Source organism: Hordeum vulgare, chromosome 2H, assembly GCF_904849725.1.
Source record: "Hordeum vulgare subsp. vulgare chromosome 2H, MorexV3_pseudomolecules_assembly, whole genome shotgun sequence".
Lineage (NCBI taxonomy): Eukaryota > Viridiplantae > Streptophyta > Magnoliopsida > Poales > Poaceae > Hordeum > Hordeum vulgare.
This window is the reverse complement of record NC_058519.1, coordinates 512,087,568-512,102,191: the sequence shown is the minus strand read 5'-3', so window position 1 is coordinate 512,102,191 and position 14,624 is coordinate 512,087,568. Positions and strand designations below refer to the sequence as shown.

The 14,624-nt window shown below is 44.3% G+C and overlaps 1 protein-coding gene across 1 annotated transcript; it reads right to left on the bottom strand.

Annotated features, from left to right (window-relative positions):
* Positions 1 to 11,548: 11,548 nt before the first annotated feature.
* Positions 11,549 to 14,389, bottom strand: LOC123430377 (transcription factor MYB16-like). Its single transcript, XM_045114246.1, has 3 exons — positions 13,972 to 14,389; positions 13,690 to 13,819; positions 11,549 to 12,579 (listed from the first exon to the last, which is right to left on the bottom strand). The coding sequence occupies exons 1-3, from the start codon at positions 14,102 to 14,104 to the stop codon at positions 11,847 to 11,849; spliced, it is 996 nt and encodes a 331-aa protein (XP_044970181.1). The 5' UTR covers positions 14,105 to 14,389; the 3' UTR covers positions 11,549 to 11,846.
* Between the last annotated feature and the right edge of the window lie 235 nt (positions 14,390 to 14,624).

The window sequence follows — 14,624 nt, the reverse complement described above, 5'->3', positions numbered from 1 at the left end:
CCAGGCCGCCATGGTATATCGTGATTAGAGGTAATACTATGTTTTTTCTTTTCTTTCTGCATTGCAAACTCCAGCTCTCAGAATCACTAATTAAGGAATACTTTTTTTTAAAAGGTCACTCCCAACTTCTCAGATTATGAAAAGTGGAAAATTGTATGTGTGTCACTTGTCACAACCTGGGAGTATTTACTTTTTTCGTAGATCCGTATTTTTAAAATATTTTATCGCTTTAACTGTGCATTCAAATCTTGAAGCATTTTCACGGTTGGATTTCTTGCGTCGAGATCTTCAAAATTAAATACCGTGTTAACAGATATTGATAAAAAAAATTACACAAAAAAATGGACTAAAAAATCATGCCTACCACAGAAGAAAAAAAACATGTTTTCTTTGTTTCCAAGAGACACGGTCGTGCGTCTCACGGAAGCGAAAAAACGTCCTCTCATAAAAAAAAACAGAAAATGCGTTTTTTCGTTTTCGAGAGGTACGACCGTGCCTTTCGAAAAACAAAATTGTGCCTCTCGCGAAAGAAAAAAATTGAAAACATGTTTTTTCCCGTTTCTGAGTGACACGATCGTGCCTCTCCTGAAAGCAAAACCGTGCCTCTAGCGGAAGCAAAACCGTTCCTCTTGCGAAAGAAAAACAAAGCAAAAAACATGGATTTTTTTCATCTCTGAGAGGCATGGTCGTGCCTCTCGCAAAATCAAATATGTGTCTTTCATGGAAGAAAAAACATGCTTGCTTTTTTCACGAAAAAAGTTGAATTTTTTTTCGTCCAAAAGCTAAGAAATACCGGTGGAAAAACCAGAACATCGAAAACGAAAAAAATCGACTAAAAAGTCAAAAACGCGTGCAAAAAAATAAAAAAAAATCTAAAGAAACGCTCAGGACGTGACACGTGACGGCGGTTGAGAACATGTCAAGTGACATCACGTGAGAGTGATCGTTCAAAGGCTTTGAAAAGAACCCTCGTCAACTAGTTGCTTCTTCCAACTCTTCAAAAAAGGAGACCTCCTTCCTATTAATACATATGTAAAATGTAAAATGGATACCATTTAAGCCCGCATATGGTCTAACAGTTTAATGAAGTTTTTTCCCCGATCAAAATGAACCCACGTTAGGAAAACTAACTAAGCGGGACTTACGAAAGCCGTTTATGTTAAGAACAGTAAAACTGCACCTAATTCCTGCCCTCTCAATAATTAGACGTTTCTGGCCGTGGATTTCGTTAACAAGGCATTTTTCACCGTTGGATCTTCGCTAAGCTGTACGTTAATGCCGAAGTGGGCTCAATGTCGCAAGGCAGCTGCTCCCGTAGGTTTTTCTGAGCCCTCTCGTTAATTGGGTTGCATCGGGCCCATTACCCCGCTCATGCCCAAAGCAACGAAGAACAGTAAAACAGCACCTAATTCCTGTCCTCTCAATAATTAGACGTTTCTGGCCGTGGATTTCGTTAACTGGGCATTTTTCACCGTTGGATCTTCGCTAAGTTGTGCGTTAATGCCGAAGTGGGCTCAATGTCGCAAGGCAGCGGCTCCCGTAGCTTTTTTCTGAGCCATCTGGTTAATTGGGTTGCATCGGGCCCATTATCCCCGCTCATGCCCAAAGCAACGAAGAAACCTTTGCGTCTCGTGAAAAAAATCGCTCCAGAGAGGAGGTGCAACCGATACAGACACGATGCACACGGCACACGAGGCGCCAGTGGATCCAGGCTATGCGCGATGTGCGCGAGGTTATCCAGTACCAGATCCAGTGGCAGCCGCTCAAGGGTATCTAGCCCGGGATGCGCTTGGGGCGGTTCATTCACCCGGTGGACGCGGGACGCGGGCGACAACGGAGATGGTTGTCCGTGGCTAGACGGAGCTGGCCGTGCCTCGCGGCTAAGATCGAGGACGGAGACGGATGGAGGTTGTGGCGGCTGAGAAAATTGGTTATTTGCCATTTTCAATACCTGGCTTCGCAAAATTGCCACTTTCAACGTTGGCTTTGCAAAATTGCCACTCTGCTCTTTGGCTTCTTGATTACCATACCACTTCTCTCTTTTTAGTGATTTCCTTTTTCTTTTTTACATTTATAAGCATAGGAAAAGACCAAACTACCCCTAATTGTACATACATCTGACTGGGAGACCACCGCCCCGCCCATCCCGCTCGACCACCGCCCCGCCCGAGAGACCACCGCCCCGCCCACCCGCCCGACCACCGTCGTTGACGCTCGCCCCGCCCGACCAACCGTCCCGCCCGTCCACCGCCCCGCTCCACCACCGTCGTTGAGCTCGCCCTGCCCGACCACCGCTGTCGCCGCCTGCCAGTGTGCCCGCGCGGCGCTTGCGTCGCTCGTCCCGGTCGCCTGAAGGAGACAGTAGGGGCAGGAAGGAGAGTCCCAGGAGGATGAGGAGGTTGAGGGAGAGGGTTCCAGCTTTTGCTAACTTCAGACAAAGGGGACAACAATAAGGAGGTATTCTGATGATGTATGTTTTTAGTTTAATCATAGGATTAATGATCAAATTTCACATGCCTCGATGCTGCATGATTGCTGAGATAGTTTAATCATAGGATTAATGGTCAAATCATAGGATGTATGCTCCATGTTGTTATGGGCTGATAGTCATTTTGTTCGGATTGTAGTTTTTTGTTCACATGACAAGAATAATAATGAGACATAAATTGTTGCATCTCAAAACTAGCTTAAATTTTGAGTTCCAAGCTCATGGAAATTATGAGATCACATCTCAGAGTGAATAAAACTACTAGTGAGTTCATTTCTCCCATAACAAGCACATTTCAAACAGATAATTCATCCAACCAGTAGCTTCCTCTTTGGAGTCATCTTCTTTGGTGGAGCTGCTGTCGGCATCCTCCTTGGGGTCATCTTCTTTGGTGGAGTTGTAGTTGTCATCCTCTCTGGAGTAGTTCTAGTGGTTTGTGAAGAACTACCCTCCCCCAACAAGATAGCAAGGCGGCTGCACACATGTATGCTATCACATTTAGATAAAATATTTTTCTTCCAGTTGGACATTGTTGAACATAGAGATGTTGGTCGTTGAAGCTTACCTTCTGGTGACCATGGTTGGACTATCATGTAGTATTTGTTCTCTAGTAGGTCTTAGTGGGCTGCTAGGTTCAGCTGGTCTAACTTTTGTACTGTTCTTTCTAGGCTTCCTCTTCCTGTAATTCAATATTTTTTAAAATTTTTGGCATGATGTGATAATTTAAGCTTTGAATAAAATAAAAACACTTGCCTTTTTTTGGTTCCATTGAGTGGACACTTATAACTAGCTTGCCTATGACCCTTTTCGCCACATTTCTTGCAAGTCACTGGCCCTCTAATCATTTTCTTCCCCTTAGAATTGGTGGGACCAATGCTATCATCCTTGGAAGTGTCATTTACACCTTTCTTCTTGTGTCCACCTTCAAGACATCCTATGATCCTCAGTTTTCTCTGTCTTCCTTTATTTCTTTTTGCAAGTGGTGCCCCCACAACAAATGGTAGATCCACGCGTGGCCATTGTGATTTATCTGTCATTGGCTCAATCTCTCTCCCATAAGCAGCCTTGAATCTACCCACAGAGTAGTACTCATGCACAAATTGTTCAAGGTTTACTCTCTTTTGGGATGTCACAAAGGCCAAGACATGTTGACATGGCTTACCAGACATGTTGACATGGCTTACCATACATGTTGACATGTCACAAAGCCAAGGCATACCGTCCTTTTCATCTCTGAAAAGTGCAGAAAGTTAAACCGAACCTGGGACACATTGACAGTCCTTTTCATCTCTGAAAACTGCAGAAAGTGGAAGAATAGCAGCATTATACCGTCCAGAATCCATGAATAAGGCGCCGACGAGATCGGCGACAGACGACGTTGACGAGAGCGTCGACGAGATCGGCGGGAGATGACGTTGACGAGAGCGTCGACGAGATTGGCGGCGCACGACGTTGAAGAGATCGGCGACATACGACGTTGACGAGAGCGTCGACGAGATGGGCGTCACGACGTTGACGTACTCGTCCGCACGACGTTGAGGAGATCGGCGGTGCACGACGTTGAGGAGATCGGCGGCTGCTCGGCGGCCGCTGCGTATAGGCAAGAGGAGATGTGTATAGGCACGAGATCGGCTGTCCACGTATTCTGGGCAGCACGAGATCGGTTGTCCACGTATTCTGGTCAGCACGAGATCGGTTGTCCACGTATTCTGGGCAGCACGAGATCGGCTGTCCACGTATTTTGGGATGTCACATAAGCAGATGCTTGTTGTATGGAGATCTCATCAATCAGTACGTGAATATATAATCAGGAGTAGTTTGGTCTTTTCCTATGCTTATAAATGTAAAAAAGGAAAAGGAAATCACTAAAAAGAGAGAGGTGGTATGGTAATCAAGAAGCCAAAGAGCAGAGTGGCAATTTTGCATAGCCAACGTTGAAAGTGGCAATTTTGCGAAGCCAGGTATTGAAAATGGCAAATAACCAATTTTCTCGTGGCGGCTACCTGCGGACCAGGGTCATAGAGAGGCTTCGATAGCAAAAAGATGCATGGAGCAGAGGTACTGACTGTCAAGGGATTTTGTTGATCGCGTGATAGTATGATACCGGGAAAGTTAATTAGGACTTTATTTCCTCAGTTTTATTATTGTACTGTACATATCCAGCCAATTGTCATCCAAAGCAGATTACGAGTGAAACTGAGTCATCAATTTTCAAATATTGCTTATATGGCAAATTTGCAGCAATTGTTTGTTGAATACGTATACCTTGAGTCTTATAGTCATTTGACTACATAGCCAGGCTTTACCAAGCAATTGATGGTCAGAGGATGAGGACTGGAGGATGGGAAGGCGAGTCCAGGCCTGGGCGCCATAGCATGCCTGGCCTTAGGCTGCTCGTCTCTTTTATACGGCTTCCACAGCCTGGCCCGTACGTGCCTCCACCAATGGAACTGGCAGGGACCTAAGACTTCTACAGGTTCAATCTTTGTTTTTATGTGCAAAATGTACGTTTACATGTTACACTGCAAATATTAGGTAATTTGCTCTCCCGAGGGTTGCAAAGCCACGCGTTGAGGCTGTTGATTGTTATTACCATTAGCATGCATTTGTATATATTATAGTGTTTGTTAGATGACACATATTCTTAATTGTTTTTATTATTAGATGAATGTGTTGCCGGCATTGGTTAATTGGTGGGCAAAAGAATAATATTATGTGGTAAAACTGACATGCTAACGAGGTTTCATATTTTTGTATTTTGTTGATTCCACCACCTTCTATTTTGGGGTCTGATCTCGCTTTCAACTTCTAATTTACCTCGTATATTTTCATTATTGAGGTGCCCTACGTATTGCAAAATTTACAAATCTTCATTTTAGTTTTTGTTATCAATTTCTAATTTTTATCGTTCTATAAGATTGAATCTGAAAAAGTAATAATATGTTTCTCCCTTATTCAGTTTTTATTCTACAATTGTTCATTAACTTAGTCTTGCTCATAATACATCTACTTGAGATTCTTCTGAGTGCCTTATACGAGTACTTTATTAAATTTTCTACTGTTAATACTCAAAGTGAAGGTGAAACCTGTGTCGTTGTTCTGCTTAGAAAACCTTCACCTTGGTCGAAGATGATGGCCATCCGTGTGTATGTGTGTGTGCTAACTTTTAGTTGTGATATTGCAGGAGCATGATGTTGATATACCGAGGTTCTTGTTTGCATTTCAACACAACAAGATATCCTATGGAAGTTTTCATATTCCTGTTTGAATTTTGTGCAAGATTGGTCACCTCTAGGTAGATTTCATGAGACAGAAGACTATCAACTCAATGTGCATATGTATCACTTTACACCGAAAAATGACCAGAACTATCAATTACGAAAAACTGATTCAATCTAATATCTCACTGAAATCCTTGCCTTTTAGGTTGCCCATGACGCAGTGTAATTCCTGTTGGGGAAACTGCTACTTTTGAAAGTAAAATAGATGCCATCATGAGTGTATTGTTAGCCAGAAAATCCTCGAGCTTATAATTTCTATACATTTACGAATTCAATTTGTGTCAATTCTGCTAGATTCAGAACTTAGAGTGGGAGGCACCAATGATACGCCTGGTCATTGTGGAGTTTGACTTCACTATGAATTAGGGGAAAGAGTTAGGTGTTTATACCCATTGATGTTGAACGCTCGAGGTAAATGAATCGTTACCCTGCATTTTCGCTTGGTCATGTGGGTTATAGAGGGACCAGATTTGACTATAAAGTTGTGCACGGTTCACTTATAACATATATGACCAAGCAAATGACATAAATGTTTTTGGGCTGCAAGCATCCTCCTTCTGCTACGGTGATGCATAGTGCATTCTGATTTTATAATATTCCTTTTGCACTGATTTCTGAACTTAAACATGTAAATGAAGACATGAAGTGTATTTATGAGAGTTGTACAACAACAAGCATTTTTAGTTGGTTGAGAAGCTTCTGTGAGAAGTTTCCCTTTGTGGTGTTCAAGTTATAAAGTAAAATCAATATATTTTGTTGGCTCGCGTTTTTCTCACTACTCATATTATATAAACCTAATTATGTCTCTTAGTTTTTGTGGAATAACACTATCCATAACTATCCCTGCTAATCTTACTAGGTCACATAAATACAGTATTCAGTTGGACAGATTATGTAAATGTATCACTTTACATCGAAAAATGACCAGAACTATCAACTACGAAAAAGTGATTCAATCTAATATCTCATTCAAATCCTTGCCCTTAGATTGGCCATGATGCAGTGTAACTCAGGTAGGGGAAACTGCTACTTTTGAAAACAAAATAGATGCCATCATATTAGTGTATTGTTAGCCAGAAAATCCTCAAGCTTATAATTTATATACATGTATGGATAGTGATCTATATGATCTTATATTTCTTTACAGAGGGAGAAGATGATAATAAAAAAGAACCATATTTATCGAATCGAGATTATGCACTGAAGATTTTATCCTAAAAATAGTGAAGGTTAATCTAACATTTGCCAAGACGGGTAAGAATGACCTTCCCAGATATTGTGAAGTAATGTGATGATCCCTTAGATTACATTTTTTTCTCTCTCTTGTGAAGTTACAAGAACTGAAAAAACCAACCTATTTTTGTCAAATTTCAAAAGCATGGAGCTTTTTCTTTCCGTGTACACTTCTCTTACACTTCTCTTATTGTTCTTATGATAAGCACTTATTACTAATATGCATTTCATGATTATATGCTTTTTTGGCTCGTAGTATTATTAATATACCTTTAAAAGAAGGGGGTTTTAGATACTCGGTATAATGGTTTGGAATGGTCTAGTGCTCAATATAATTGTTTGGTATAAAATAAATAAAATTACTTTACTTTCACCAATTTATTGTCCTCTTAAAATATTTACCATCAATTCTGAAATAGGACAGATCAGTTCATGAGTGAGAACCAACGTTTACAAAATGATCAATTGATAAACTACCAATGAGATGTGAAGCATTAAAGTCAAGAACAAGCGTGGCTTATGATGGGCAAGAACAGTAGAAACCATCAATACTAAATAAGAAAATCAAGATCAAACAAGTTGATGTGTGTGCTTCGGATTTCACTGCTAAGGAAGATTGTTTAAGGCTGATTGTACAACGTCTTTAGAATTATCTTTTTACCATACAATGTGATGTTGTAGCTAAAACTCCTAGCATATTGGAAACAAATTTTAGTGGCTGATCTTACAACTACATTACATGCTGCTCTGTTTTGCTAATCCAAAGTATTCAGTTCGGTGTCCTTAAATTCTAAGCAACTTTTTTTTTATTTAACATCCATATTCCATGCCATTATATATTTATGAATTTTTCTATCATTATATTGGAAAAATGGACGAATGCGGCAACGCGCACCATCGATGATCTAGTACCATTTACATCCTACTTCCGAATTTGATCATAGGTCGACAGGGAACACACGTGCACCACCTGTGTGATTTGGACCGGCCCATGTAGAGAGCCATGACGTCCTTTTATTTGTTTTTTATTTTTTTAATGGAATCATAAAATGTTTACGTTTTATGGAAAAAAATCAAATTTAAAAAAACGTAAATTCAAAAATGTGCATTTCTTCAGCATTTCAATTTTTTTATAATTTTTAAAATTTTCACAAATTTCTCAAATGTTCTCTAGTTTCAACAAATTTTCATGATGTTTTCTATGACTGCACTGTTTTTAGATTTGAAAAGACATTCATGAATATGGAGAATCTTCTCGGATTTAAGAAAAAATAATTTTGAAAATGTTCACGGGTTTCAGAATGGATTTCAAACAACGGTCTTGAAATTTAAAAAAATTGATCTGAATTTTGCAAAATATTTAATAATTTCAATACATTTCATGGATTTTTAAAAAGAAATAAAATGAAAATAAAAGAATGAAAATGCATAAATAACAATGGGAAACTGGTTCTAGAACCATCCCAAAGTCGGTGGGAAGTATATAATGGGAAAACGCAAAATGAGCCCGCCATGTAACATCGCAGCGGTGTGGTGTTTCGTGTGTATTCCATGTGTTATGCGTGGAATCGGATCCACCCTCAAGAAGGGCCTTTGTGCATCGATTCGTTACTACGAGTCTTAATTTAGGGTCGCCATAGTGTTGTGACTAAAGATAATACTATGTATTTTGGACAAACTTTATCCCTTCAAAGAAAGGCCTTCGTACACTCCTCCGGACCTTGAAATTTAGATTCGCTCTAAAAAACACAAGCCAAACACAATAGCTTCACGACATGTCAGTCCACAATAAAACTAAAATCTGGGTACAATTCCATATTTTTCATGAAGCTCTTTAATAGGTGCTTCAAAAAATGTAGAAGCTGGAGTTGGATGGAAATTACCCATCATTGCCACTAGTAAAAGTTGATACACCTTCGTTTCTCCCCGCTCATCTAATCAGATATATCATTTCCACCCAAATTCTCATTCTTGAAGCTCGAGCTGGATGAAAGCGAGTCATTCTCTTCGAAAGAGTTACATCTTCTGTATGAAACTGCTCCAAAATGAATTTGGTGGAGCGGAACTGATTTTTATGGAGTAGAGGAGTCCCAAACATGCCCTAAGAGCTATAAAACTCCACAGAAGTTACAACAATCCGAGTTACAATAGAGGCCCCAAAACGAAAAATTACAATTGCTCCTTTAGATACCCGTATTGAGAAACACTGACACACATCATGGCATATAAGGCTGACTATCATGTCGAACCTAAGCGCCAAGGACACGTCTGGAGTATCACCTCATGTCCTCATCGTCGAGGACTCTTGCATATTGGTCATGGACACCACCAGCAAGGCAACGACGATGATAGAACATCAATTCATAACATGGAAGAAGAAGCCACCAAAGCTAATGGTAATGACTATGATCAACCTCTAGAGGATGTAGGGGAACATGCTACGGAATTAAAAATAATGCTGCACAATCACACGTAGAAATTCGATGAAGATGGAGGCAATGATCAAACTCGCCAACAAGCATAGTAGCGGAAACACAGAAGAATCGATGCAGCGTGGTGATTTTCCGCACCTAGGTTACACCTTCCTGCTGCTAGAAAGTTGTCTGAGACGAAAGTCAAAGTTACGACCCCTTAGAGGTATCGGCGCATTTCGTAGTAGTAATTTGGCAAAGCTTAGATATCGAGGTGGAAGAACTTAGGGAAACTAGAGAGAGAAAGCCTAGTGGCGCTTCTCATCTAATTAGGATTATAATTCTACTAGACCAATTAGACCATGATTAGAGCCCGTCTAAATAGGAACCTAAACACTTAGGCCAATTAGACTTGGACAGTGTGGAGCTGTGTGGGAGAGATCCCGTTTGGGTTATTGGGCTGCAATAGGTAGCCCTTGTATCAAGTCCTTGATCACTATACCAGTTATGCTTGTTATCAGTTTGGTCTATTTACTTATGTTCGTGTTCCTATCCCGTAAAAACAAAGAATTGTAAAGTTAGAAAAACTAATATTAGGTTGTTTTATTTTTAAATAGTTTAGATCGCTTATCACATGTGTCACATAAAAAGAAATTTAGGTCGTAACACAAGTCAGGCGGTCCTCTGCATACCAAGTTGGTTAGCGTTATTGTATATGGTTGAAGAAAATGGATATAAGGGCATCTCCGATAACAACCCGTAAATTTTCTCACATATCCAGTCGCAGACAAAGGAAACTAGTCCGCAGACACGAATACGGGAGGGCAACATCCAACGCTAGTTGTATACATTTCAGTCCATATTTTAACAAACTGGACAAAATTCATACAAACCAGACGATATTAATGAGAGTTCGGATAGGAAATAGAACAAATTATTCATACATACCAAGTAAATTAAGTCTAGTACAACAAGATCTTAAATTAAGCAGATGTCCAACAAGTTTTTGATCAAAAGATGATGTCCTCCCACACATACTGCCCGATCACCTTCATTCAATAGTGTACACATAAATGGTCGTCCCTTTTTTCCTGTGGTACGTCACGACAGCGCATGCGGGCTACACATAATGTGTATATCAACATTGAGTGAATGAAGCAATTAACAAGTTGAGCAAGAAGAAGCAAAAAAAACTTACGAGCCCCTCGCCTGCTGCGTGCAACTGCCATCTTTCCTCGAGTTGACGAACCACGTTACAAAACATGGTGATGCTGACCTGGATCATGTGCTAGCGATACGACAACGACTTCACGCCGCGTGGTTGAATGATGTACTTGTCGTAGGGCGCAATGTCCTTTGTGCGTGAAACGTTTCGCGTACGTGCAGCCAAAAGGGTTCCCCTGTGGTCCAGCCTATGAAATTCACAGATGCTGCGAGCCACGCATCGCACAATAGTTCATCCTTCATGGTCGAGTAGCTCCCCATTCTCCAAACTCTAAAAATGACATAGCATTTGAAAATAAGCTCAATGGCATTTGACCGAACACCTACCGGGCGTGATGATCGTCATGGAGGTTGTCGACGGGGGACAGAGTGTACATGAGTACAAACAGCTCCAGGATGGAAAGTTCAGCCGTAGACCACGAGCAGGCGCGCCGGTGCTGGTTGCCGACATCCAGCAACGCTTCTCTGACGGGCGAAGACGTACAAGGAGCAGCGACGGCGGAGGTGAAAGGTGGAAAGCAAGGGATAGAAGGAGCGGAGTTCAAGGGAGTGGGACGGGAGAGGGGATTGGGACAGTTGGGGGTGTCGAATAGCGATGTTTCTCGTGTCCGGAATCCCGTAAACCACTCCCACTATTGTCTCCAATTTGCGAGAGAAGTCGCGTCCGAGCCGCGCCGCGGACCGATATAGGACCGTGTTAGATGACTTTCACGGCCCGAACCACGTAGTTCGGACCGTTGTTGGAGGTCTACGAATCTGCGCTAAAGATGTCTTGAGATTACAATAATCAAGTAGACAAAATCATAGACTGTAGTTCGGACAGTTGCTGGAGGTTTGCGGATCTACGTTGAAGATGTCCTAAAATTACAATAATCAAGTAGATAAATCATCGGGCATTGTTCTTTCCAACATAAGAAGAAGAAGAAATTCCGAGATCATTGTCTTAGTTTTACAGAACATGTAGAGTAAGAAATTTTGCCCAAGGAAGCAGGCAACAAGCTCCAACATCTATAAATCCTTCTTGCTCGCACGTCTAATCAGAGAGCACTGTGTCAGATAAACCCAAGAACGCGATTAACTGTAGTAGTACTAGCATTAGTCCCATCTTATTCCACGGTCACCGCTAATAACTATTTACTGTGTCATTTGCCTGGTGGGGTCTCGGGTGCATGCCGGCAAGGCATGTGCAGAGGTCGCCACCAGTACCACTCAGAACTCTGGCGCCGGCGAGTACGCCTCGTCGGCGGGCACCACCACTGACGCAGACGAGTTGACCAGGTTCAGTATACTGTTCCAGTAGTTCTTCTCCTCCTCCGTCTCGTGCTCTTGGTCGCCCGCCTCGGCTGCGTCGTCCCTCGCCGCCGGCCTTGTGTCCTGGCTCAACGAGCCGTCAAGAAGCAGCCCGGTGAAGCCCGCCTCGGCGAAGCCCGCGCCGGCGGCGTCGGCGTCGGGGTCGCCCCAGTTCTGATCCTTGCACGCCTCCTCGTACGCCTGCATGGGCTGCATGGCGGCGCGCGCGGCGGCCGCGGCGCTGTGCGCCTCCAGCACCGACGCGAGCGCGGCGCTGTCCGAGAAGCTCAGCGTGGAGGTCGGCGAGTCGAGGCCGGGCGCGGCGTGGGCCGCCGGCAGGTACTGCGCCGAGGAGGAGGCGGACGCGGCGAGCGCGCGCAGCTTGGCCTCGCGCGCCAGGCGCGCCTCGGCCTCGAGCCGCGCGCTCTCCCACTGCGCCGTGTGGCTGAGGTGCGCCGCGGCCTTGGCGTGCTGCGCGCCGGCCGCACCCTCGGCGCCGCCGCCGGCCGCGCCGCCGGGCACGTCGGAGCGCGGCTTGTGCGTGACCGGGTCGATGCCCATCTTGGCCAGCCGCTTCTTGAGGTGCGTGTTCCAGTAGTTCTTGATCTCGTTGTCGGTGCGCTTGGGCAGGTGCGTCGCGATCGCTGACCACCTGCATGCACGCACGCCGATCGCAAGAAAAATTATCTCAGGATTCAGACAGTAGCAGTAGTAGTAGAAAATCTGCACCATGGTTAAAACAAGAAGACCATCTCGAAAAGCAAGTGGCCGGAGGTGGGCATGGCATCGGCGTAGACGCGTAGTACAAACTAAAGAGAGACGGCAGAGATGCATGATAGGAGGAGGAGGAGGAGGAAGCGTGGGAGTCAAATGGCAAGAGAGCAGGTGGCTACAGTGGACCAAAGCTGAGGCTTGGTCCACGACGATGGGGGCTCCCCGCCCGGTCCATAAATGACAAGCTTCAATGCTGAATCATGTAAAAAGAGAAAGGAAAATTCGGGGGAGAGCCACACATGGCCCAACTTTTTCACTCCTTTTTCCCAAGCTGATGCGTGCATTCATTGATTGGTTGATTGATTAACCCACTCTTGCCACCAGCTTTACTTTGCTTTTTTCTTTTTCGTTTTGGCAAAACGCTCTCACTATTCATGCATTTTTTCATTGCGATGAACTATTCATGCATAGTTGTTCTACAGTCTGGAGGATGAAAACGAACAGCACTACTAACTATAGTAGCTCGTAGTTCTGTGCCGCACAGAGAGATAGGAACAGTTTAACAGAGGTGATGGTTGGGTACTGTACGTGCTGAGATCGCAATTGGAGCTAACATGTCACGGGTAAATTTCACAGAATGCTGGGAAAACATGTGTACGTTGCTACGACTCGGCCAAGACCAGTACATTCAGCAGCAATTTTACTCGTATCTCACGGCACACCCGGTGTAAGTACCACCCCGCTACCCATAAATGTGTGAAGACTATACTACGGTGCAGCATGATCACTAGCTGGCTAGCGTGTTCTTGACTTCCCCGGGCTCAGGCAGTCCCGTACGTACTCTACTGGCAGTCAAAATTGTTGCAACCACTAATAAGAGACCAAATTCCATCGTAATTAGGCGGTGAATTAAGCGGATTATGGGTGGAAATTAAGCTGCATATATATATATATATATATATATATATATATATATATATATATATATATATATATATATGTACTACAGGACAGACGATCGGTCCATGATTGATGGGCGAGTGATCACCTGTTGCCGAGAAGCGCATGGAGCTGGATGATGGTCTGCTCCTCCTGCAGGCTGAACTTGCCCCTCTTGATGTCCGGCCGGAGGTAGTTGGTCCACCGGAGCCGGCAGCTCTTGCCGCAGCGCTGCAGCCCTGCAAATTAAGACCACGCCGCGTTTTTCACCGTGTCAGAGACGACGACCGAAGCAGCTCATCGGCAAAAGCAGAATGCAGGAGCGGTGGCCGGGGATGCATGAAGGAAGGGTGCAAGAGGAAATTGGATGGGTTTGGGGGTGCGTGCTCACCGGCCTTGGCCGGCAGCGAGCGCCAGCAGCCGTGGCCCTGCTGCTCAATGTAGGAGAGCAGCTTCTGGTCCTCCTCCGGCGTCCATGGCCCCTTCTTCAGCCCCTCCTTCTCGCAGCACGGCGATCGCCCCATCGCCTCACCCGGCCCGATCGACCGCAGCACAAGCTCTCTCACACACACTCTCTTCTCCTTACGCTCCCAGGCAGGATGGAATTTCTCGCCCCTTGTCTTGCTCTTCTCTCGCTTAAGTGAGTAGGCCGGCCTGATCAAGCGAATTGACTACGGGAGATCTTCTTGGCAGGGCACGACTGTGAGTGACTACGAGTACAGTAGCAATGTATGTATGCCAGTGAGCAGAGTAGTAGAGAGAGGGGCACCGATCGAGTGCAGTCTGGCTGGCTTGCTGGCTTGGTGTAGTGTGTGTGTGTGTGTGAGAGGTCGGTCGGTGTAGAGGCATAAATAGAGGAAGGGAAGGGCCGTGGGGCCGGGCGCGATATCTTCTTCGGGCGCAGCGACCCCGCCTGCGCCGCGGGGCCCGGGCGTCAGCGGCCCGAGGGCAGGACTGGGATTTCGCGGCGATGGCGCACAAGCACAAGCCATGGGTTGTCAATCGCGATCCACCCGATCAGAGGGCGTGCATTTAATCGGATCG